Raw genomic sequence first — 26,243 nt, 5'->3', positions numbered from 1 at the left:
TGCTCACTAAATATTAAGTTCTGAGCTAGACTGTTCAGAGCTAAGTATTTGCAAGCTAAGTATTTAGCTTGCAAATTAAATATTTAGTTTGAAACTGTTATTTTTATAAATAAATGAATTACAATGCCATATGAACCAATGTTTTGATGGGGATTTTTTTGTCTTAAACAATCCTAAATATTGTTAAAATCCTGCTTTGCATTTCTCACCAACACAGAAAAAGTCAGGTATTAACAAACACAGCTTCTTCCAAACATCACGGGAAACCCTGGCGTAGAAACAGCTTTGTTTTTCAGCAAATAAGAAAACAAATCACACTCTTTTACGTATCTATAGCTTTAAATGCTATTTAAATGTTATCTAAATAGAAATCGAGTATTACCTGTATCGGAGGAAGGTGTCCAGGTGACTCTGAATATCCCACGCAGACACTCGCACATGGTCCGCAGCAGGAGGCCCAAAAGGAGGCGATGAACCGGGGGAGCAGCCCGCACGCAGGCTGGGAGAGCTGTGGGAGGCCGGTGGGTGTCGGAGGCGATCAGAGGGTCGGTCTAACTGTTTGGGTCAGAGTGACACTGAGTGACACCGTCAGCGTGGATACCGAATAGCCAGACGATGACAGAGAAAGAGGGAGGAGAGTATCATGGACGGAGGGATGCGGTACCGATTCACAGAGGTGGGCAGACTTAGCCAAAAACTGGACTCAAGTAAGAGTAGCGCTACTTCAACATATTTTTACTCAAGACGTAAATGTAAAAAGTAGCCACCCAAGAAATTACTCAAGTAAGAGTTAGAAAAAAGTAATTTTACTGAGTAACTGTAACAAGTAACTGATTCCGGAGTTTTCTTCCAACTTTAGCTGCCGCCATTTTGTGGCAGTTTAGCGCCGCCGGACGGAGTGCCGTAATTTGTAATTTGCTGACGTAAACTGCTTGTGGGGGGAGGGCAATTAATTTCACATCAGCAGTAAACAGTTCAAAAGGATAATAAGTAGATTGGTAAACACAAAAACGAAGGATATTATATCTATAATTTCGGAGTGTTTTAGTTATTTTTTATAACCGCACAATATACAGTAGTTCTGCTAGCAGAGGTGGGCAGAGTAGCCGAAAATTGGACTCATTTTGATATTTTAAAGACAAATTTACAATAGTTAATTCAAGTAACAACAACAACAACAACAAAAAACAAAATCAGGAAAAAGAAAATGTTCCCAAATCAGTTTATTTAATTAAAAACTCACAAAACTTGAACAAAAACTGCAGGTGTCTGTGTCTGGTGAATCTTTGGTTGAAACATGTTTGTTTTGCACTCAGTGTAGAAAATCCAGAAATTTTACTCAAGTAAGAGTAGAAATACTTCATAATAAAATTACTCAAAGTACAGTGTAGTAAAAATACTGTTAAAAGTACATTTTAAAAAAATTTACTCAAGTAAATGTAATTGAGTAAATGTAAGTAGCCTGCTCATTCATTAGTAACAAAGAATTAATTTCACTTTTCTTATCAAATCTGCAGACTGAGGTACTTAGTTTGCTTTCATATCTGTTTATAAGTGTCTGTTTGTTAGGAATAAACAAATAAGTGTGTATAAAGGCAGAACAGGAGCGTATTAGCAGTAGTGGGCAGTCAGCAGTTTGAGGTGACGTTTGCCAAAGCCCGGCTCCATTGTCTGCTGCTGCCGGGGGCTTTATCTGCGCCTTGTTTCTGGGCTTAGAGCGGCTGGACTCTGGGTGTTGTTCACACAAAATGACTGCAAACTCACCACAAGCACGGCAGCTCGGCTGGCTGATCATTTGTGATGGTTTAAGTCTGAATGAGGAGGGGAACCGAAGACTTTAACCGTTTTATTTTTTATCTTACGTGGTCAAACTTGTGTGTTTGACCACAGGGAATTTTTTAGTGATTTTTTTTTCTAAATAAGTATTTTCACTTCATCTTTTCTCCTCAGTGGTGAAGTCAGTTGTGTTAGTGCACTAATAGCAAAGCTAATTTTTCAACTTTGAGCACTTTTAGCACTTAGCTTCCACAAAATAAATTTTTTAATTATTTTGGCAGTTTTGTAAACTTTTAGATGGAAAACATTCAACGTTTGTGTTGAAGTTCTGTTTATTGAATGTTGAGAATTCATTAAACAAACATTCATGCTCTTATTTTGAAGGGGGTGATTACAGTTTACGTAGCAGTTCAGTTTTTTCTCCTAATTGTCTAAATATGCAGAAAGATCATAATTATTGATTTATTGCAATCAAAGGACGTATGAAAAGTAAAAAGTGTTATGAAAAAGCATTTTGTTACCTAACAAACTTTATGCTCACAAACAACTGTTGTGGTCTGGCTATTTGCTCCCTGCTCAAGCTACCAATCGTAGCTGCGTTTAGCTTTGTTGTGTCCTTTTCCCTAATTTTTGTTTTGTGCCTTAAATCTGAGTTTTTGGTTGTTTCTTATCCTCAGAGGAAAGAAAAAAGTTATCAAATTTAGTTTCTTCTTCATCTGTTTATGTCCAAAAGCTCATAGATGAAGTTTGTAGCAAAAGTGCCCAATTCATCCTTTTCTTGTGTTGCCAACTAATAGCAATTAATTATTTTTAAAAATTCTTTATTAAATAATAATTCCTTTATGTAAATAATAAACAATTAAGAAATAATTACAAATTATTTCTTAATTATTTAAGAACTAAATAACTTTCATTAGAAAGAATAAAAAATATTTATTTATGTTTTATAGTAAGGCTTTTAGGTTTATGAAGATATATTGGGTTTAATTAGATAGTAAAAGTTATTCATGCTTACTTTTGGACACAAACCTTTGCTTTCCGCTTCATTTTAAGACTTTAACTTTTTTTAAAAGTTGTATTTCCCTCATTTATTGGAGGGAATAAATGAGGATTGGTCTGTGCTGTTTGTGTGCAATAAGCCTCAGATAATCCGACTGCAGAGTAGCTGGTAGCTGAATCATGTGCAAACGTTTCCTTTCTGCTGAAACCCTGAAAATCCTGTGGGTTTAAGAGACGGTGGCTCAGATGGATCAAACGGCGTTTCTTCTCATCATTCACAGCTTAACCGTCTCATCTTCAGCTCCTTTCTTCTTCTCTGCTGCTCAGAGGAATCGCTTGCTTTAAGACGCAAAACCTTTAGGCTGCCAAAAATAGGAGCAGTAGCACAAATGAAAAACATGTCAAAGTTTTGTAGTTTATTCATCCTTATTGTTTTTATTTAATTCATGTGAGAGACTGGCAGCCAATCAACCACTGACCTACAGAGATAAGTGAGAATACAAAATGGGAGGATGGGAAAAAAATTTAAAGGGTTAAATTTCCACCAAATAAATCTCAGAAATTTTTGAGAAAAAGCAGAAATTTCAGAGTTTGAAAAGTAAAAAAAAATGCTAGAAAAAAATCTCAGATATTGATATTAATTTCAAAAGTTTTGTAGAAAAAACAATGAAATCTCTGAGCTTGGAAAGTTGCAAATTTGCTATAAAAAATGTGGGAATGTCTGAGTTTGAAAGGAAAATATTTGCTAGAAAAAAATCCGAAAATTTGGAAAAATCTCAGAAATTTTCTTGAAAGAAATTCTGGTAAACCCAGAAATTTTCCTAGAAAATTTTTGGGTTTGAAAAGTCAAAAAAATAGCTAGAAAAAAACTCTGTAATTTGAGATTAAACCAAGAAATTTCTGAGTTTGAAAAATCTTTTTTTTCTGACTTTTCAAAGTCAGAAATTATGTTGTTTTTTTAATTTCTGAGATTAATCTCAAAATTCCTTCGTTTTTTTCTGTCAAATTTTCTACTTTTCAAACCAGCTTGAATTAAAGTTAGCATCTTAGCTTCAGCTTCTACTAAATAAAATGTTGTAGCATGTAGTGCCTTAGCATTAGCAGAACTGATCTTTATGATTGGTGCTTTAGGGTTCACCAAAATATCTTTCTAGGTAACACCACTGCAAATTACCAAAATAAAAGCATCTACTGTGTAACTTGTTTCCAGCGTCCATTGTTGCACAAACTTAAAGTCAAACTCTGATTGGTTCAGGTGGATTATTGAACTATCTCTGCTGCATGCAGATGGTAATAAATGCAAATCAATAAAATACATAAAAGAAGACACAAAGTACTTTGAGTAAATTTGCATTTAATATTCCTCCTGTACAAAAATGTATTTTATACAGAATACATAGCAGAAAGCTGCTGTCTGTCTTAGAAGGACAGAAAAGGTTCGGTGTGGATCTGTGGTTCTGCTGCTCCTGGTTCCTGGAGAGAAGGAAGAGCAGCGTTCAGGTTTTCATCTGGATTTCTGGAAGAATTTAAGCTCAAAGAAAACACTGTAAAAATGTTTTCATCCTTTTAAACTTCATTTAGTTATTCTGTCATGTTCTCCAAACTGCAAGGCTGAGATAAAAATCAAATCTACGACGGCAAATTTATGACTTTTTGAACTCTGAAATTTCCAATTTTATTCTATAAAATTTCTGAGGTTGAATAGTTGAAAATTTGCCAGAAACAAAAAAATAATTTTTTAAAAAACCTCAGAAATTACTAAAAATTCCTGTTTTTTTAAGCAAATGTTTAAATTTTCAAACTCAACTCTCTTATGTTTTCTATAAAATTTCTGCAATTAACATAAAAATTTGAGATTTTTCTTGCAAATTTTTTATTTTTTTTAAACTCAAAGTTTTCTTTGTTTTTTCGAGAAACTTTTGACTTTTTCAATTCAGAAATTTCTTACTATTTCCTACAACTCGGCTTCATGTCATATGAAACTGAAATGTTTCCACATTCAGATAAAAGTCTTTTCAGTTCACATGTTACCTAAAGACAAAGCAAAGAGATTAAATGCGTCCACTAAACAAAAGGCTGTTTTCTCTTTTTTCCCCTCAAGCTTTAACTTGATTAGAATCAGATGCAGTTCGGTTTTTCAGTGTGGTGGTGTTTGTTTCACCTCCAAACATCTGGCAGGTAAAAGTGTGAGCGAGTCAGAGAGGAGGAGCCACCGATTGCTGTTCGCACCCTCGTCACCGCGTCTGTCCACCGGCAGAACGGAGCGGCAATTAAAGTGCAGAGAAAGTAAAACAGTAAAAAATAGATTTATTTTGACTTCCAACAGAAGTGGACTTTCTGTGAAGGTTAGCCAATCAGATTTCAGGGTCAATTAAAAGAGCTGAAAATGACTCTAAAATAACTGAATACTGTAACAAACTATTCATTTTAGTTTAAATACTTTTATTTATTACCAGTTTTGTCTTAATTATTACAAGTCTGGCTTATTATTTGGTGATTTATTAATTCGTCCATTCATTTGTTTAACAATAATAGTTTGAGATTCACTGTAAAAACCTCTGATTGTTACCTGTTGTCAACAGAAGATTTTTCATCACTTCCTGGAAAAAATCCCCCATACTTCCTGATGAAGGAAAATATAAATTAAAAATGTAATTCTCCTTATATTTCTATTGTTTATTCATCTTTTATTAGAAAAGTCCAACTTTTAATTGGATCATTGTTATCCAGTGTGGGAAAAATGTTAAGAATTTTTTTTTTAACTAAGTAATACATTTTTCATTTATATCAAAACAACTTTTAATTTGGTAGGTTATGACTTCCTGTTTTCCTCAGGTATAAATATGAGGCGACACTTTTCAAAGTGGAAAACAGAAGAGAAGAAGTGAACAAGGTCAGGATTTGAACCTAGGACCTTCTTGTTGCTAAGCAACATGACTACCAACCGCTCCATTGTGCAGCTAATACATTTTTGAATACAGAGCTGGTGGACTCAAATAGGAAACTAAAAACAGTTAGTATCTAGTATTTCAGCAGAAAAATGACCTAAACGTTTGGAAATTAATGCAGAAGAAAAAAAAGAGTTTATTGACTTAAATAGATGAGGAGACGATCCAAGACTCCAGAGAGACTAAAAACTCAATTTAAAGGTTGAAACTTATAAGTAATTAAGCTACTGCTATGAAATGATCATTTATTCAAAGAGTTTTAACGAATCCTGACTAGAGGAGCCAAAAAGTGCCGTGCATTCTGTTTATCTCAACATCTTGGTGCTAAAGCATCAACATGAGCACAAAAGATCCTATCTGCAAAAATCCAGAATAGTAATAAATTACTGGGTCCTCAGAGTGGAGGACACACACACACACACACACACCCACACACACCCACACACGCACACACACACACAGAGCTTCTCCCAGTAGTATATATAGGCGGTTCAGTGAACCAGTTTGATGATAAAGTTATTATTTTTTTGTTTGTTTTATGTAAATGTTTCCAATTTAAGTTTTTTTTAAAAAGCATTTACAGGCTGAAATATACAAAAAACAAAAGAGTAATGTATGGTTTTAATCATATATGAGAGACAGAATATTCAAATGTTCGTCTCTTGTGGCGTTCCTCAGGGATGAATTCTTGGACCTGAACTATTTGAACACTGGAGGCTCAGTTTCTGGTTCTATTTTTAGGAAACACGGCTTCACATTTCACCGCTACGCAGATGACACTCAAGTTTACGTCCCAATAAAGTCAATAAAGCGAGTCGTCCTTTTGAAAGACATTCTTCAGTATTTAGATCAAGTTAAGGTTTGGACAGAGGTGAGTAAAGTAACCAAAACTGTAGTCAAGAAAGATTAGAACTACTTCAACATATTTTATTTTACTCAAGTAAAAGTAAAAAGTAGCCGTCCAAGAAATTACTTAAGAGTAAAAAAGTATTTGGTAAAAATATTTACTCTAGTTCTGAGTAATTGATCAAATTATCAATAATTTCATATTTAAAAATTACATAATCAGAGGGAGCAAAATATAAAGTCAAGTGGAAATTTTGGTATTTTAAGGACCAAATGAGAATAATTCATATAAATAACAGTAAAAAGAGACTTTCCCAGGTCAGTTTCTTTTGATTAAAAACTCATGAAAGTTATGAAAATTTTTGACCTTTTACCTCTCTGATATAAAATTTCCACTAAACTTTATATTTTCGTTCATCTGATGATGTCATTTTTAAATATTAAATGCTACTCTTAGTTGGGAACAATTTTTGGCTACTCTGGATCTGGCAAGCAGGGAAAAATTGATTGTTATAAATGAATTTATCTGAATACTAAATAATTATTGACTTAACAAGCTCCTGTATCTGGCTGAGAAGTTACTTGTAAATTAGTTTTGTCTCATTTCAAGTGTTTTAAGATATTTGCAATAAAAACTAGACCAAAATTACTTGGTAAGGTTTTGTGTTTTCTAAACTACCCAAACTGCTGTTTTTAATACAGGAAGTTACTAAATGAATACAGTGACTTATGAGCTTAACTGGTTGCTTAAATCTTGAGAAAGCACCAATGTTTGTGACATTGTAAGTTTGTAGAAAACCTATCAGAACATTTGCAAACTTTCCCAGGACTCCGAGAAATAACTGGTCTGTTGAGACAAGATGGCCGAATGTTGGCTTCAAAGGAGCGTTTTATCTTTAGCTCGGCGAATTTAAACCCCACTTTGCTCACCTCGTGTCAGACATGTTTACCAGTCTGCAGTCAGCAGAGACTGGGTGGGCTGAGGCGATTAGACACACCCAGATCCAGGGGTCAACAGCTGACCCTCCAAAACGACCACAACCAATTACAGGGAGTGACTGGGAGTTTAAACTCCGGCAGTGATGTCACGCCTCCGGGGAGTTTATTCACTTAAATTCCTAGTTTGTTAATTTGAAGTTTATTCTCTTAAATTTCTAGCTTACTTTCTTCAATTTCTAACATTTATCTGTCAAACAGGTATAAGGGAAAAATAAACCTGCACCAACAGCGCCCACCAGTGGTTGAAATCTGCTACTGCACCCAGACACAAAGAAAAATAACTGGAAACTATAAACAGATACTGGAAATCAGGAGATATTCAAACTACTGAAAAAAGCTTCTTTTTTTCTTTCATTAAGGATTATGTAAGCATTAAATCGCATTTAATGTTGTTTAAAATTGTCCATAAAACCTCAAAAATATACCAATATACTTCTGATTTGTCTTAAAACGTCAAACAACTTAACTGTACTTCTGTTAAAATAAATATTTTAGATATGGAAAGCTGAAACTGACATAAAGAAAAATAAAAGCAGAAATACATAAATCGATAGCCTTAAAATGCACCAGTTCATTTAAAAAATTGAGAACTTTGCCTCATGTTTTAGAAATAAATGGACCTTCATATTTATTTTTTTCAGTTTAGTTCTAACAACTTGGAAATAAGACAAAAAATAACTTAGCAGTAACTTTTCAGCGATATATAGGAGCTTGTTTTGAGTCGATAATTCATGAACATTAATGAAAAAGTAGCTTTATAGCAGGTTATCTTATTATGACAGACATTTTTGGCCATGCTGTAAGTGAAATAATCTGACGGCGGAACTAGAAGTGGGTTGCTAGGTGATGGGCGGAGTCTCCAGGGGTTGCTAGGTAACGGCGCGGTAGCCGTTGAATGGGAAATAATCTGCCAGAAGAACCAGAAAATTTTCATCAATATTAAATGAATTATTGACTTAAGCTCCTACGTCTTTCTGAAAACTTGTACATTCATTTTTTCTTATTTCTAATGTTATAAGATATTTACCGAAAATACTTTTTTTTTTTTTTAACCAAACATACTTTGTTTTTCCAGTGAATAACGGTTGACAGCTGTGTTTCAGGTCTGTCTATTTTATTTATTTATTAACTGCGTAAATCATCTTAAGAAAATATAAACCGTTGATGGATTTTGATTATTGTGCTTAAAACAAAAATGACATAATTTCTAACCCGTAGCTGATGAATTAACCCTTTCATGTGTTTTTTCTTGGTGGAGAAGTTGGAGAAACTTGCAGTGACGGTGAACACGGTGTTCCCAGCAGAGGTGAAGGATCCGCGGGGTTTTAACCTGAACACAGCCGCTGAAACGAGGACGGAGAAATTTCATTGGCAAAACTTGACAAAAGGCGTTAAAAGTGGTTTAAAAACATTAGATGTTTATATTCCAGGCTATCTTTTTTATTGTGAACTCCATGCAGTTTGTAATGATTTACCTTCATTTCCCTGGAAAAGCCGTTCCTGCATTTGGAAATCTGCCGGCAAAAGTTTGGAGAGTTGCAACGCTGCAGCATCGGTTTTCTCCAAACATGGTGATTTTATTCACTTCGTCGCATAATCGGAGAAAGTTGGTCCCCGGTGGAGCGGAGCGGTGGTTATCCCGGGCTGGGCACCGCCATGTCCGCCTCCTGGTCGCTCCTCCTCCCGGATCCGCTCGGACCAGACGGAGGTTCGGAGGCAGAAACACCCAGAAGGTCTGACCGACCGCAGCAGCTGCACCGGGATCAGCCGGCTATTTTAGGGACGCTGTAACCTGATACAACCATACAGTCCGATGCATTCAGATGGGTAGTAACTAGTTATATTTATGCAGTTACCTTTACTTGAGTAACTTTTTCTTTTACTGTTAATTTGCTTAATCCCATACTAAATATTTAGTTTGAAGATTTAGCTTGAAAACTAAACATTTAGGTCACAAGCTAAACATTTATAGCTGCAAGCAAAAATATTTTACTTACAAATATCTAGTTAGTAAACTAAATATTTAGCTTACAAACTAAATATTTTTAGTTTACAATATAAATATATATAGCTTACAAACTAAATATTTAGTTTGGAGCTAAGAATGTAGCTTACAAACTAAATATTTACAATAGCAAGCTAAATATTTAGCTTCAAACCACATATTTGGTTAAACCAAATTGTTTGTAAGCTACAAAATTAGTTAGGTTGCTAGCCATTTGCTGAAACCCATCCTAAATATTTAGTTTGGAGCTAAGAATTTAGCTTGCAAACTAAATATTGCAAGCTAAATTTGTACACTTAGCCTGCCATAAGAAAAAAATATCGGGGGTTTATTTTTTTATATTTTCACCATGTTTTTCATTCATTTAAATGTCACAGTTTCAAACTAAATATTTTGCAGTGAAAATATTTAGTTTGAAAAGTAATTTTTTTAGGTCAAAACTAAATATTTACTTGGCAATTTATGTTATTTATTTTTTTTGTTGAAACTCATCTTAAATATTTAGTTTCCAACTAAGAATTTAATTTGAAAACAAAACATTTGCTGAAACTAAATGTTCAGTTTACAAACTAAACAAGTAGTTTGAAGCTAAATATGTAGCTCACTAATTAAATATTTAGTTTGTAAGCTAGATATCTTGTGGCTAAACTGCCATTTGTTGAATTCTGTCCTAAAGATTTAGTTTGGAGCTCAATATTTAGCCTACAACTAAATATTCCCTCCGTCCATCTATTTTCTAACATCCTGGTCCCTAATGGGGTCGGGAGGTGCTGGTGCCTCTCCAGCGAACATTTCGGTGGAGAGGCGGGGTCACCCTGGACAGGTCGCCAGTCTGTCGCAGGGCAACAACTAAATGTTATTTAAGCAAATTAAATATACAAAAGAATAAAAAACAATGATGGTGAAAATATGAGTTTGAAAAAAAACAACATTCTTGAGTCAGACTAAATAATCCAAATTGTTGCTGTTGATTTTTGACTAACGGTACAATTGGCACTCCATACGTATTATCTACATTAGCTTTTTTTCTAGCTGAAATCACACGTCGCAGGTAAAAATGAAAACACAGAAAATGGTTTAAGAACTTTTATTGAAAATGATTTATTGATCACAGGCAGCTGCTGCTGCAGATAATTATTGATATTCCCAGATATTTCATGAGATTATACCTGGGATTATTTGCTGTTTCAATCACTTTACAACAAAGATGTCGAACCAGAGTTCAAAGTAGTCCTGAAACTAAAGACCATTGCTTAGCATGCTTAATTTAATTTATTTAACTGCTGTGAAGTTGTAAAAAGAAAAAGAAAATGCACTCAGATCCTGAAAGTGAGTTTAAAAATCTCAGAACAGGACAATTGCAGCAGATTAGGAAGTAAAAAGGCTAATTTTCACGTTGATAAAGTCAAAAATAGTCAGATTTTAGTCCCTGAGTTGAAAAAACTCCCACTGATGGTGAAGCTTAAAATGCTAAAGAACTACATTCTAAAATCCAAGTAAGAGCATTTATGTATTGTAATAAAAAAACAAAACAATGTTCTGTTACTAAAATCAATAAAAGCTGCAAAATGTTTTAAAGAGACACAGGAGAAAATGTTTGGCCTTAATGCTTCACAAACTTCAATGTGTTTTAAGTAACAGACCAACTAAAAGTATCGCATAACTGTGAAATGGAACGAAAATAAAAGTCTAATGAAAGTAAAAATCTAAAAACAGAAACTTGTTAAATCCATCATTTGAATATGGATATTGCACTGCAAAAACACAAACTCTTCTGTGTTTTTGGTCGATTCTAGTGCTAATATCTTATTGCACTTGAAATAAGACAAAACTAACTTTACAGCTAAATATAGGAGCCTGTTTTAAGAAATTAATTCCTGAACATCGATGAAAAATTACCAGTTCTATTGGTAGATTAGTTCACTAATAAGACATTTTTCCCATTAAACTAGACCAAAAATACTTGGTGAGATTTTGTGTTTTTGCAGTGTACTGCTGTAATTTGTAGCATAAATAGCCAAAGTATTTAAAGTTTTGAGGTATTTTTGATTTACTACAAACTACCTTACAAATAACTTTTCAGCAATATATTGAAGCGTATTTTAGGTTAATAATTCCTTAATATTAATGAAAAAAATACTAATTATACTGGGAAATATTAAGAAGTTATTGACTTAAAATAAGTTTAGAAAAATTGCTGAAAAGTTACTTAGTTTTGTCTTAGTTGAAGTGAACTCAAAAGTACTTGTTAGGATTTTGTGCTTTTGCAGTGTTCAACAAATAATTGACTTAGTGGTGCTGAGAAAAATGCACGCCACACGTTTCAGATTTTTCTGAGTAAAAACCTTTTTTTCTTTCCCTTTCACACTTATGCGTTTGAAATCCCAGTGAAGTTTGTGTAAAACCTCCACAACATGTGGGGGGAAAAAGTAATTCAAGGAGTAAAAATAGTTCTGTGTTTCCAGCTCACCAGAACCAGCGTTCGCCCGGGTCCAAAGCCCAGGAGAACCTGAATGCTACACATGTGCAAACGAGTTCTAGTGTGAGGAGATCAGCAGACGTGTTTGAGGTTTGCACCGTGTCTGATGGAGGCGCTGTAGGCCGAGTTCCAGTCCCGCTCGAAGACGGCCTTCAGCTGGGATTGGACTGTCGGGTCCGGCGAGTCCGTCTGGTTCACGACCAGCGCCGACCCGGCAGTGTTCAGGAAGTAATCCCCCGACCAGTTAGACGTCCCTGAGGACAAAAACACACATATTTATAAATATATTTCAATCCATTTAACTTTCTTTCCCACTTTAAGAAACTGAAATCTCTCTGGGTGTTTAAAAATAAAACCTGTTTTTTTTTTTATACCAAATTCGATTTCCCATTTTAAATGTGACTTATTATCCTTGAACAGGTTCAGGCAGATTTATGGTCTACACAAAACATGTTCATCACATTTCTTTTGCCCACAATCATTCATAGTTAATGAGATTTTAGCTGTTTTAGGGAGATTTTAGCTGTCCTGTCACTTTAAATCTAAGTAAGCTGCTGCTGGCCACACCACTGAAACTCAACGTTTACACTCGTACGAGAAAATGCTTGGAATTATGCAATCTTTGTACGTCTTTGAAAAGCACAAGTTGAGCTTCCTGCACAACCAATAAGAATACAGAAAATGGTTTCTGAATGGTAAGTCAACAACAAAACACTTGTCTTTTCCAGCAGCCATTGTACAGTAAACAAAAACCAGCTGAGCAGATGTGCCGAAGCTCAGCTTGGGTTGCTAGGTAACGTGCTGAGTTCCACTGGGGTTGCTAAGCAATAGGCAGTGCCTGCTGATATGTGACATTAGTATAATTATGACTTTATTCTGGTAATCAGAGTCGGGTAGTAACTAGTTATATTTACTCAGTTACATTTACTATATTTTCAGTAACTTTTTGAGAAAAATTTACTTTTAGGAGTATTTTTACTACGCTGTACTTTGAGTAATTATATTGTGAAGTATCTCTACTCTTCCTTGAGTAAAATTTCTGGGTTTTCTACCCACAAAACATGTTTTAACCCAGATATTCACCAGACTCATACACACACTGCAGTTTTTATTAAAGTTTCATACGTTTTTTTATTGAAAGAAATGGATTTAGAACATTTTTATTTTGCCTGATTTTATTTTTTGTTACCTATATGAATTTTTGTCTTTAAAATACCAAAATTCCCACTTAACTTTATATTTTGGTCCATCTGATGATGTAATTTTAAATATTAAATGATTGATAATTTGATCAGTTACTCAGTACTTTTTACCAAATACTTTTTTACTCTTAGTTGAGTAATTTCTTGGATGGCTACTTTTTACCTTTACTTGAGAAAAACTATGTTGAAGTAGAGTTACTCTTACTTGAGTTCAGTTTTTGGTTACTCCTCCCTCCTCTGATGGTAATACTATGATTTTATTCTCATAACTAAAACTATAATAATCGCAGCCTGGCGCTAAAACTACGTCATAGAGTTGATCTTCAAAGTCCAACTATAATGAAGCTGTAAAACAAGATGGCTGCCCTGACATCACTCTGAACTACGGAAACACAAGGAGTGAATTGGTGAAAAAAAATTCCATATTTTCCAATAATTAAATCATCAGAACCAAAGATTAAATCAATGGATGTACCACAGGTCTTACCGATATACGCCACTTTGTCGGTCACCATGTACTTGTTGTGGTTCACTCTTGCGTAGGGAATCGCTTTCTGCCTCGGGTCGGCGGGAACCGTAAACAGCCTCTGAAAAACCGACACCGAACACCCCAGCTTCGTTACCGCAGCAACCGGCCCAGCGTACCGCGGCTGTGTTTTTCAGGAGGAGGCGCCACTCACCACCTGGACGTCCAGCTTGTTCCTGTAGTCGTGAACCGAAGCCAGAGACTTCAGGAAGGGCAGCATGACGGGCGGAGAGTGAGGCCAGCAGCTGATCAGCAGGCGAACTTTGACCTTCCTCTCGTACGCAGACCGCCTCAGCTGCGTGTCGATGTCGGCCCAGTACCTGCACACAGCGCAAAAAATCCAACCTAATATGGAGGCGACTATTTTGTGAAATTACAGTTAACAAGGGAGAGGGAATGATTTTACTATTATCAACTGTAATGAGTTTTAAAAACTAGATGCACAAGTTTGCATTTATTCATAAGCTCAAAATTACAACAAAGTATTAGCTAACAAAAAACTTTAATACCAGAATAAAGACATGATATTACAGAATAAAGTCCTAAAATGAAGAGAATAATAATAATAATAATAATAATAATAAAAATAATATTTCCAGAATAAAATTAGATTTTTAACAGAACTAAGTCGCAATATTACAAGAACAAAATCTTTATATTTCCAGAATTATGTCGTAATATTAATAGAATAAAGTTGAACTATGATAAAATGAGGAAAATTGAGCATCTTATTTAGTTATACTTTAGTATCGGTTTCATAAATAATTAAATACTAAATCTGTTCACATGTCATTAGATTATTATCAGCATCAGTCTCTGTTTTCTGCTGATAATCTGACTAAATTTTGGCTAATTTTAGCCTTTGAATTTGATCGATTGACTTGAAAACTGAAGACATGGTGGATCAAAAGTTATCAAAATTAAAATTATTTTATTTCTTATTTTTTTCAGTATTTTCATCTTTTTCATTTCTTCTTGGCTACAGTAATACCCAGGATGCTACCGCTGGCATTGCTAAAATCCACTCAGCTTTACCTTTTCGGGTGCGTATACTCCGTAGTGGGCAGGTAGTTCATGACAGCGATGTAGATGAACTCCTCTGCGTCATCAATCACGCTGAGAAGCGACTGAAGATCCGGAGTCCTGCCGGCGGCGCAGAAGGACGGAGGAGAGCTCTGAACGAGAGAGGAGAGTTAGCAAAACAGGAAACAAGAAGCAGAAGTCTGGTGTTACTGGAATAAAAGCTGATCCTCACAGAGAGGTAAACGCTGGACGGCGTGCTGTTCAGCGGCAGCTGGAGTGGCGTGTCTTTGTTGTACAGCGTGGAAAAGGTGGATGGCCATGGCGACGGGATGGACTCGCTCCCTCCAACCAACCAATAAGCTTCAAAGATCTTCTCCAGGTCTGAGGCCAGGCAGCTGCAGTTGTAGACGACGGCCCCCAGCTCCTTCACCTGGACAACCGTGGAGCCAAAATGTTTCACAGGAGAATCTGAGGCTGCGTTCACACCAGCCCTGTTTAACCCACTTTAATCCAACTCCAGTCCGTTTGTCTAGAAAGTCCGGTTCGGTTGTGGAGGTCTGAATCAAACCAAAAAGTGAACTCTGGTTCACCTACAAACCCCGGTCTTGGTTCGGTTGAAGTGAACTCTGGTTCGGTTCAAATGCATGTGTGAACACCAAGTGGACCATAGACCGCTCCAAAAGCAGAAAGTGGGCTACAGCCCAGGGCATTCTGGGTAAATACAACCAAAACAAACATGCTAGGCTAGCGCTAGAAATGACTTTTGATGTTTAACCAAAGACAAAAGAGAAATCCTACAACCGCTAAAATCTGATGCCACTCCATTTTTGTTTACATTTCAAGAAGGAGGCAGATGGGCTCGGCTTCTTCAGAGGTTTTCTGTGTCTTATCCTTCAGTGATTCTTGGTGCAGCGCCCCCCCCCAGGCGAGGAGGGAACAGGTTTTTCAGCTGGTTTGGTTGGTTTGACTCAGTGCAGTGTGAAAGAGCACAACAGCAACTGAAAATGTGACAAATGTTTCTACTTTAAACCCCAATCGAGCCGAGTCTACTGGACTATCAGGTGGGAAAACAAGTGGGAGTCTCGGTTCTGTATCTCCTTCCTTCATTTTTGACATAAATGGATTTGATTCAGGGGTATTCCAATCACAAAACATGACATTTATATAATTTCTTTGAGTTTTATAACAGTAGTGGACATTGTTGTGTAGCAGCTGGTGGAGCTTAAAAAGTTTAGGAGATTCTGATAGATCAGAACGCTACACAAGAGTTGCTGACTTACCAACCAGAAACTAGAGGTGTGAGATGTTGCATATTTTAGTATCAATCCAATATCAAGTAAACACAGGGCCAGTTTCGCCAATATCAATATCGATACTTACTTTTTAAGTATGATACATCATCAAACTTTAGACCTTTACGTATTTCTGTGGGTTTTCCTTTGAATTATTTTGCTAAAGTCTAGGACAGAATCTAAATAAAGTTTATAGGTGTCTATAAAATGCTTTAATAACGTATCAGCATAATAAACAGAAATATTAGAAAAACTAAACAAATTTATGTGAATTATTTTCTAAATAAAAGCTATTTATCATCTGAGAGCAAATCAAAGCAAAATAGTTTTTACAGGATACTTAAACTACAATACAACAATAAAATAAAATTTCAAGAAACAAAGTATAAATCTTACCACGCTAACAATGATCTGATGTTGATACAGACTTGGTATCAATATTATTGAAATTTTGTATCGATCCACCCACCTCTACTACTTGCTGCATTCTTGTTGGTTGTGCAGAAGGCTCTACTAATGCTTTTTACAAAGATGTACAGTTGTATAACTGCATATCAGATTGCAGCCATTTTCACTCTAAAACAGCTTAAGATAGTTTTAGATAGTTTTATAACTGAGCAGACTGAAATCTCATTATCTAAGAATGATTTAGTGGAAAAATGTAATAAACATGTTTTGTATAGGCCATAGGCCTACCCTGAGCATTTCAAGCAGTTTAGCTGTACCTGCGTCAGGGACCTCCAGTCCATGTTGGCGCTGCCGATGTAAATGTGCTTCCTGTCTACGAGCCAGAACTTGGTGTGAAGAACCCCGGTGGTGAGCGCCCTCATGTTGACCGTCCTGACGTCGGCTCCTGAAACACACCTGGGCTTTAGCAGGCGCTCTTTGTTAATAATCAGATTATAGCCAATTATTCATAAGATGCACAAATAAATGTGAAGTTCAGAGGAGCCTATGAACATGATCAGTTATGAACTGATTTTTATGTGAAGAAAAACTGCAAAGTGAATGCAAAAAGTTTTCCTACTAGTGGCTTTTTTGTTGTTGAAAAATCGGAAATATTCGAAAGAAAATGCAGCATGAGAATCTGAAATACATGGGAGAAATGCTAGCGCCATTTGTTTCGCTTGGTGCTGATTGACTGAACGCTAGAGAGAGGAAATGAGGGAAAATGTAGTGCTTAGCGGTAGCGCTAAGACGGTTTCCACTGAGTGTATTAATGCGTATCAAGGTATATTTGGTGTTTTAACTATTAAAATAGGCAGCTTTAATAATTTTAGAAAATTTTAAATATTCACAAGTCTTAGGTATTTCTGTATACTGAGAGTTCACTTCTGAATGAATATATAATTTATAAATGTAAAAACGTATAAAGGCATACTTTTATAAATCACAAAAAAGGCTTAATTGTTTAATTAGTGGTTGGACTTGATAAAAATTTTAATTAAGTTAATTGTAAGATTTATAATTAATTAATCATGACTTAATAAAGCTATATATCAACCAAATGTAGGTTATTCTAGCATCTTTATGAGCTTTTCTACAGACTTATCTGGAATTCCTCTGAGACGGTTTTTAGAAAAATATTCAGAAAAGATTTTGCTGCTTTGATTTTGATATTGTTTTCTGTATAACAAAGTGACAGTATAATTAGCTTGTGCTCTTTTTTTTCTAGAATTCAATCTCTTAAAGGGAAAGAGGCAAAAACGTTGCACTTCAATTAAAAACCAAACATTAACTATGAGGGTTTTGCAGTTGCTGATGTGAAGGTAAACGAATCACCTGAATCGTTGAGCAGTTTGAGGTCAGCTTGTGGTTTTCCCTCCTGCGAATCGACTGCGATCCGAACTTGAAGCTTCCCGGAGAGATCAGCCAGCCTCTTCAAAACTTCCTCCCCCTGCGCAAACAGAAACCGCCATTACACACTACACTGCAAAAACCATGAAATCTTACCAAGTACTTCTGGTTTAATTTCTAGTGTGTCCTAGTTCACTTGACAAAACCAACTTTAAAATAACTTCAGCGAGAAACAGGGGCTTATTTTAAGTTAATATTTCCTTAATATTGATGAAACGGTTCTAGTTCCATCTGTAGAATGATCCACTGTGCCGTTACCTAGCAACCCCAGCCAAGCCCAACCAGTTTCTTAGCAACCCAGTTCTAGCTCCACTGGCAGATTATTTCACTTATAATATGGGAAAAATGTTTTGTTATATACCATTAAGGAATTATTAATTTAAAACAAACTCCGATATCATGGAAAGAAACATTTTGAATGTTTTTTATTCACTATTCAATGAATATTACATCAATTAACATAAGTGCTGACCTCATACCGACTCATTTTAGACGGTCATAAGTTCTGTGGGAGAACATTTCGTTATCAGATAATATCTTTTTTCACCACAATTTTCTCTTTAAATTATAAGAAAATATTTAATATTTTACATGAAATACATCAAATTTAATTTTTTCCTCACCGTTCTTATAGTTTTTTGCAGCTGAACATTTTTTTTTGTTTTGGTCTTTTTCTTGCTATGCTAGCTTGAGGAGAATAGCAGAGTGATGAATTTGTCTGGTAGTCAATCAGAGAATGAGCATCAAAAATAAGATTTAAATAAATTATTTTAACTTGTATTTTACTATTAAAAAATACATAATAGTAAAACAAAAAATTATGAGGAAAATTAAAGATTAAAAAATTTATCAGATTTAATTCTCTTTACTTTTCCATCCAACTTTCTGAGGTGCCACAGCGCCCCCTGGCGGCCTCCACTATGAAAAACACTGTACTATTTATACTAGGAACTATAAAATACTGTGTAATATTTTGTGTTTTTGCAGTGTAAAGGACCTTGGGTTGGCTCTGACCTGAGAGGCTGAGGGTTCGTGAGTGCTGGTGTCCTCGTTAGTGAGCGTCCAATAGAAGGAGGCGATGTCGACGCTGCTGCGCGCCTCGCTCATCAGGCGGACCCACGCCTGGAAGATGGAGGGGTTGCTGGTGCTGGAGTTGAACTCCATCCCCTCAGGGATGCTCTCCACCAGAACGATCCTGACCGGGGAGAAGAACAGGAAGTGTCAGGAGACATCCCAGAAATTACAAACCGTCACAGTCGGGTTCCACAGAAACTCCAAGTAAAGTACCTTCAACATGGGAAACTTTACATTTTTTCTAGCAAATTTAATCAGAGAATATTTACATTTTTTTGTATTGGAAATATGTAAAATTAATCTCAAAATGTTTGATTTTCTTTGGTGGAAATTTACTAATTTTTCTTCCCTTTTATTTCTAATGTTATGTAGAAAACCAGAAGCTTTTTTTTTTAGGTGTTCATACTTACTAACTTTTTCCATTTTTGTCAAGTTAAAACCTGAAACTTCAATGTTTTTTATTTGTATTTTAAAATACAGACAATGTAAATGTCGGAGTGATATGATATTCTAATTAAAATCTTAGCTCCGCTAACACTAAAGCGCTACAACAATATAGTAGCAGGAGGAGGCTAATGCTAACGTGCTAATGTCAGACAGGTCGACTCCCACCACACGTCAAACATGTTAAACTTTTTTCACAAAGCAGCCAATTAAATTCCTTTAGCAGAAGCTAAGTGGGCTAAACGTTTTCAAAGTTAGCAAAAATGCTAAAACACAGGGCTGGACAAGATGGCTAAAAACATATCATGGCGTAAGCTTTTTATATCGTTATTGATAATCATTGATTAGTTTTTTGGTTTAAATATCTAAAGTCAGTGGTGGAAATTAAATTTTTTCTCCACCAGCCTGATTTTTTCTTTTGATTACAAACCCCACCTGTACAAGCAAATTATATAAAATATGCAATTTATTCTTAACTCTATGAAAACTGATTTACTGATGATAAGTTTACCATACATATGTACAAATACAGACTAATTTAACATAAAGCATGGACACCTTAACAGAGGTGTAAAGCAATAAGTTCACTGAAGTAATTACTAACAGCAAACTTTAACTACACAAACCTTAAATTCCTGCAATCATTTCCTATGTTGAACGTTTCCACATTTAGGCTACAACTCCCCCAGATAGTATTAAGTTGTGTGTAGTAATTTTTTAACATTTTTTAAATTATATTAATAGCTGTTTTCTAACTGTTTTATTTGTTTTCCCTTACTTATTACGTTTTCGATTGAAATTCACAATTCTTATTTTTACTAAAAACATCTCAGAACGTGTTCATTATTAATTCCACGGCCGTCATTATTCCTGTTATCCCAGTGTTTTTCAGTCTGCCTGCTAGCTTAGCGTTAGCTTTCCTCACTCACACCTGCCCTCCTGCCTCTTTGTGAACATGTTCACTCCTTACCGGGCAGCAGCAGCTAATCTGAACTCTTCCTCAATCTGTCCCTCGTCACATCTCTCTCATCATCCTCCTCCAATGATAATAAATCCCCTGAATCGCTAATTCTCCCTCCTTCTCTGCTCCTCAATCTGCTCCAGGGGTCAAAAATTGTGTGCTAAACTTATCGGTTAGTTTGACAATTTTTTCTGAATGGGTTTATGCGCTTTTTAGCTTTTGTTATCGTAGTTTTTCTGACCCGCCCGGTCTCGTATCCGCTCACTTTGCTTGGACTCCGGTTAACTGAAATAACGCAATTTATAAACTTAGAAGGGAGAGGGACTGAGGGATTTCATTGGATAAGCCCAATGTCCTTCAATAAAATCAACCAATGGGCTGTCGCCGTCGATAAAGATTATATTTCAAGTCCTTTTTTTGTTAAATTATGACAGCCTAGGGCCGCCCCATATAGAGTATGTGCGTTAGTCTGTAATGTCTCCCAGACGGTCAGTCCTCCTCTGGACAGAAGTTCAAACTGAATGGAGCTTTTTTTTTTTTCTTCTGTTCAAATGGTCAACCCGCCACAGTGGCGGGTGCGTTGGTCCAATTTACACGCCACTTCATACTTTTAGCCGGTTCTGGATCAGCGTTTGTTAAATATCCTATATATTGAATATTAAATATTCTATCAGATGCATTATCTATTGATATTTATATCAATAGATATACATATATATGCAAACATATATTTTTTTATTGAGTTATTTTCCAATAACTCAATATTGGAACATTTTGAGTAAATTTTTCACCGCTAAGTGAAAAATTAGCTGCGCTATTAGCACATTACCGCTCATGTTAGGGTCTTTGCTTACTTGCAGGGGTCCGAGCAGGACTCCACCGTCTCCTGAAGGCGGCTGCTGATGGAGGCAGGATGGTGGAACGTTGAACCTGCCGACTTCACTGACCCCGCCGACCTCGGGCTCAGGATGTTGTAGAGCGCCATGGCAGCCAGAAGCACACAGGCTGCGGCGGCCAGAGCGATCTGACACCTGGCGAACTGACGGAGAAACGGCTGCAGTTGTTCATTTATTTATTCTGTCCTGAATCAGAGCAACAGACTGAAACCGAGGAGAAACTCACCAGCTGCGCTCTGCGGGAGAATTCCTGCCTCCGTCTCTCCGGATCCACCATCTGCACACAAATTCACTAAATTACACTCAACTCTGTAGGGATTTTCATATGAAGCTGAGTCTGGAAGCTACAATCAACAATACAGGTTAGTTGATACTTTAGCTTTGTGAGAAGTGAAACCAGTTATGTGACTGAAACTGGAATAATACCTTCCGGTCGCTTTACATTTTCATAATTTATCAAATCAATAACTTCCTGTTTTTGCATCTCATGATCTCATGACTATCAATGAAACCTGAAATACACTTAAAAAAAAAACAAGAACTAAGAGGTTTAGAATGCTTTAATACGCAGAATTACTAGCATATTAAAACATTTTAAATAATTTACTGGTACAGACCAAGACTTTAATCAGTAACAGCTCATGTGTAATATGTTTTAATAAGTGTTGAAGTTAATAAAATAATTAGGTTTTTCAGTAATATTTTAATTTATTGAATGTGTGTCTCTTGTAAGTTGCTAATGCCTGAAGAACTTGGTTACCGGGTTATAGGAGATGTCCGACTTCATGTTTATGTTTCTGTCCGATTTTTCTCTAAAAATCTGAGAAAACATAAAGAAAATAAAAATATTTCACATTTTTCAGTCAAAGAGCAAACAAACCAAAGAGAGTGAGAACAAAACAGAAGCTGCTCTATTCTTTCCAAACTCAACAAACGGAAATTTCCAAACTGAAAGACAATCAACAGACACACAGCTTTCTTTGTTTATAGATTTCCAGGCACAAAGTGTCATTTTTTAACACAATCAAGTAATCATGTTACCTGCAGTTGTTGTAAAAATGCTACATAGAAAACATGACTTAAAAGAAATTTGACTTCCTGATTTAACGCCTTGAAATTGGGCCTCTGTCTCTTTAAGAAGCTCCTGCTCTTTCTGAATCTCCACCTTCAGGACGTTATCAGTATAGCGCTCCTGTGTGAAAGCTGCAGAATGTAAATTTTGTAAAATAAACAAACATATTTTTGAAAACTGTCACTATGTTATGACAGTATTGTATGTATAATCTGTGAAAAAATTTTAACTCCTCTGTCTTCTCTCAGTTCGGACTAGTTCTGACCAATCTGAGTAGGGAGGCGGGTCTTAGCGCTGTCAGTCACCTTCTGTGCTAGCTAGCATAGCTTGTTGTGAACGCTAAAGCTAGTTAGCATAGCCACAGATGGCAGCAGATAAACGGCTTTTCTGTAAGTTGTTTCTTCACCATTAGCACATTTAGCAGTGAGTACATGAGGATGATTGACAGTGTTAAGAGCCTCCTCCTGCCTCTGAGCTGCTGCTGGCTAGTCTGAAGGATTTCTCAAACATGCATTAAAGAATCAAATTAACACCTCAGGTTTGTTTTTTATGATGAAATAACATTATAATGTTATGCGATGCTTAAAAAAAGTCAATTTTACTTAATACTGCTCCTTTTAAGGAACTGGGGAAGTTCAGATGCTGACAGCAGGAATGTGGCGCTGTAAAATCCCTGAGACGGCAGTCACGAGAGTTTGTGCCGCAAGAGAAACATGTGAGGCGTCTCTGCAGCTGGAACAGGGACCGCTGCAATCAGATCAAACTGTTCTTTGACTTCAAAAATCAAACATCCCGCGATCCTCGGGTTATAAAAAAAACCAACATATTATGATCCAGCTACTACTTCTGTTAAAATCTAATATTCTACTTCTACTCTGTGAACATGTTGGTAAGAGGAATCTGTTCTCACTTTCCCTGCCATCTCCTTTAATGAGTTTAACTAAACGACTGATGTGATGGAAATGTTTTATAGTTCTGAAAATGCACTAAAAAAAACACAATTTTACCAAGTAATTTTGGTCTAATATGTTATAACACTTGAAATGAGACTAAATTAACTTACAAATCACTTTTCAGTAAGATATAAAAGCTTGTTTAAACGATTCCTTAATGTTGATGAAAAAGTGCTGCTTCCACAAGACATTTTTTCCCATAAGTGAAATAATCTGCCAGTGGAATTAGAATTTGGTTGCTAGGAGACGGGCCGGGGTTGCTAGGTAACGGTACAGTTACAGTTGGTTATGAAATAAGTGGAATAATCTACCAGTGGAAATAGTACTTTATATTTTAAATCAATGCTAAGGAATTATTTACTTTAAACAGGCTCATATTTCTTGCTGAAAGGTCATTTGTAAGCTAGTTTTGTGTTATTTTAATGTACTAAGACATTTGCACCAGAAACTAAACCAAAAATACTTGGTAAGACTTTGTGTTTTTGCAGTGTGTAACTTTACCTTGTTACTGGTAACATTAACCTTAGCTCCTCTCTGTGAAAGCAAATTTCTGAACCTGTTGAGCATAGTTTAATCCTTCAGTCCGGTGACTGCTTTTGCCAATTAATTCAATTTAAAAAATGCTTTATTCATTCCAAAGTCATAACTCATCTGACCTTCTTCAAAGAGTTGCAGTAGGTAGTGATGATGAAGGCAGTGAGAATTTCCAGTAGCAGCCAGAATGTTGCCGTATGAATGTCTCATGACTGTCATCACGTGCTAACAGCTCCATTTCCAAGCAGAAGAAATTATATTTTACAGTAATAAGTCCTGAATGACATCATCAATTGTTGACAAGCACTGCTAATCCAGCTCGATTGCTTTATAATCTTTGTCTGGTTAGAAATCAGAAAGACGTTGGAGTTGGGGATAGGATCTTAAACAATATAATCGCTGGAGGAAATGGTTTGACCTTCCTCCAATTGCCTCTGCATCCAGAAATCTTTCTTTTTTAACTCCTGATGGGTTTGGGGTCAAAGTTCAGGTATTAAATTAGCTTTTGAGTTGATAATCAGTTACGTATGATAATAGCGTAAAGCTACAGGAAAGTAGCAAACATCCAGTCAGACCAAACCAAGAGGTAATAACTGAATAAAGCGGAACATTTATGCCAACAATCTTTTTCATTTCAGTGTTAAAAAGAAATAAACGGGGGAAACAAAACATAAAACAGAAGAGTTCATCATAAAACCGAAGGCAACACCAATTTAAAGGAAATTCCCAACACATTGTTTACAAATTGGAACTAGGAAATCCCAACTTCCGAGTACTAAACGCACCGTTAAACTTTCATAAACTGATAGTGAATATGAATGAAATAAAATAAAAATCTGCCCCATTTATAGCTAAAATAACTCACATGTTGTTTACATTGAACTGAGGAACGACAATAAAAAAAACAAAGGAACTATGACTTGAGTTTTTCTGACTCATCTTGTGATAAACGGTTGCGAATGAACTCAAACACGTTTGGCAGTAAGTGAGTTCATGTCAGCTCCGCAGAAATAATCTGGTTCACCGTATAACTATAAAATAACTTATCTAAAGTGAGGAAAACAACTTACATTGTTTACGTGAGATGAGAGGAACCAAAGTCGCTGACAGAGCAAAACCACAAAAAAACTAACTTTCAGTTAAAAAATAATAAAAAAAAACTCCCAACTCACCTGTTAACATGGGTTAAAAATCCTTCGATAACTGCGTCTAGGTATTCTCTTTAAACACAGTAATGGTTAAATACGCGTTTAACTGGCAACACATTGAGAAAACAGATGTTAAGCGCTATTATCTGTCACAGTTTAGTGCTAGCTTCATACAGAACCAACAACAGCGAGCTGGGCAGGTGGTCATGTGATCCGGCGAAACAGCCAATCAGAACGGAGACTGCACCGTGACGTAATTCACGAATTCCAGAATTGACAATATCACTTTTCACCACATGAGGCCGCTGTTTTACACTACACATAGTGAAACGTGGGGTGGAAATATGTATCTATTTACATGAAAGAAAACGAAATTAAATGAAATATTTATATATTCTGAACATAATAGTCCTTAATTTATTTTATTCATAGGGGAGAGGTATTTTAAAAACATTTTCCAGCAGTGGAAAATATATTTACTTTGTGATAATCAAGAAATTCACATGTCTGACTTTGGATATTCCACAATGACTCTAATAACTGGCTAAAAATAATAGAAACACACAAGAGAACCACATTTTGGCATGTTTTAAATGTACATATGATAACAAATGCCAATTTTACCATTTTTTATGGAATAATTGCAGTCGATTTCCACAACAGAATTACACTAAAAGGGCCAGCAACATTTTAAAGCATATTTTTTAGTCATTAGGTTGTAAACTTTGCAATTTCTTTTCAATATCACCACAACATGCAGAAGAAAAATATATCCATCTTTTGTTTTGGCAAAAGATTGATCTTTTTCTATATTTTTATGGCAAACAATACAAAATAAATTGTGTTTCTTTAAAAATGATGACAAATTGTGTGTAGTAGGTTGTAAATCAGCTTTTTCCATAGCATTATCTAGCTTTGCACAAAATATATGTAAATTTTCTCTTCTTTTCAGAAAGAAAATATCAAAATATAAAAACACATTTTAGTTTTTAAGGTTTAACTGTCCAAATAGTCAAAATATAAAATATTTTCATCATCTTCTGGCAAAATATGGATGTTTTTCTTTATTTTAAAGGCAAACAGTACAAAATAAAATGGCACTTCTTTATAAATAATAACAAATTTCTTGTAGTAGATTATAAATCGTCTCTTTTCAAAGCGTATGTAGCTTTTTAGCTGTCAATATGTTGAATTTTCCTTCATTTTGGA

General features: G+C 35.6%; 1 protein-coding gene and 1 long non-coding RNA gene across 6 annotated transcripts; both read right to left on the bottom strand.

The window, feature by feature from the left end:
• Positions 1-4,109: 4,109 nt before the first annotated feature.
• Positions 4,110-9,304, bottom strand: LOC116707619 (uncharacterized). Of its 2 annotated transcripts, none has more exons than XR_004336526.1 (4): positions 9,044-9,304; positions 8,781-8,911; positions 5,345-5,398; positions 4,110-4,248 (listed from the first exon to the last, which is right to left on the bottom strand). It is a non-coding gene; the product is annotated as an uncharacterized LOC116707619 (long non-coding RNA). The 2 variants fall into 2 exon arrangements; XR_004336525.1 differs by lacking the exon at positions 4,110-4,248 and adding an exon at positions 4,805-5,018.
• Positions 9,305-10,645: 1,341 nt separating this feature from the next.
• pld3 (phospholipase D family member 3) lies at positions 10,646-25,244 on the bottom strand. 4 transcript variants are annotated; one of them, XM_032544833.1, is made up of 12 exons: positions 25,059-25,244; positions 22,088-22,147; positions 21,554-21,604; positions 21,286-21,485; positions 18,967-19,147; positions 17,878-17,992; positions 16,821-16,948; positions 15,036-15,233; positions 14,816-14,955; positions 13,935-14,100; positions 13,742-13,841; positions 10,646-12,306 (listed from the first exon to the last, which is right to left on the bottom strand). In XM_032544833.1, exons 2-12 carry the CDS (start codon positions 22,112-22,114, stop codon positions 12,125-12,127), a joined length of 1,488 nt encoding a protein of 495 aa, XP_032400724.1. In that variant the 5' UTR covers positions 22,115-22,147; positions 25,059-25,244; the 3' UTR covers positions 10,646-12,124. The 4 variants fall into 4 exon arrangements, with proteins under 4 accessions (XP_032400724.1, XP_032400725.1, XP_032400726.1 ...); XM_032544834.1 differs by having other exon boundaries at positions 21,286-21,470; positions 25,059-25,243; XM_032544835.1 differs by lacking the exon at positions 22,088-22,147 and having other exon boundaries at positions 25,059-25,243.
• Between the last annotated feature and the right edge of the window lie 999 nt (positions 25,245-26,243).

The sequence above is a fragment of the Xiphophorus hellerii genome, chromosome 18 (genome assembly GCF_003331165.1).
Source record: "Xiphophorus hellerii strain 12219 chromosome 18, Xiphophorus_hellerii-4.1, whole genome shotgun sequence".
Lineage (NCBI taxonomy): Eukaryota > Metazoa > Chordata > Actinopteri > Cyprinodontiformes > Poeciliidae > Xiphophorus > Xiphophorus hellerii.
This window is presented reverse-complemented; position numbering and strand designations above follow the sequence as displayed.

What these genes read in the sequence shown, in the direction of transcription:
- pld3 (XM_032544833.1), bottom strand. Translation starts at nt 22,114, where the DNA reads ATGAAGTCGGACATCTCCTATAACCCG. An exon ending in CGGACATCTCCTATAACCCG is followed by an intron (nt 21,605 to 22,087) that starts GTAACCAAGTTC and finishes ATTTGTGTGCAG; the next exon opens with ATGGTGGATCCGGAGAGACG. An exon ending in GAGTATACGCACCCGAAAAG is followed by an intron (nt 14,101 to 14,815) that starts GTAAAGCTGAGT and finishes CGCTGTGTGCAG; the next exon opens with GTACTGGGCCGACATCGACA.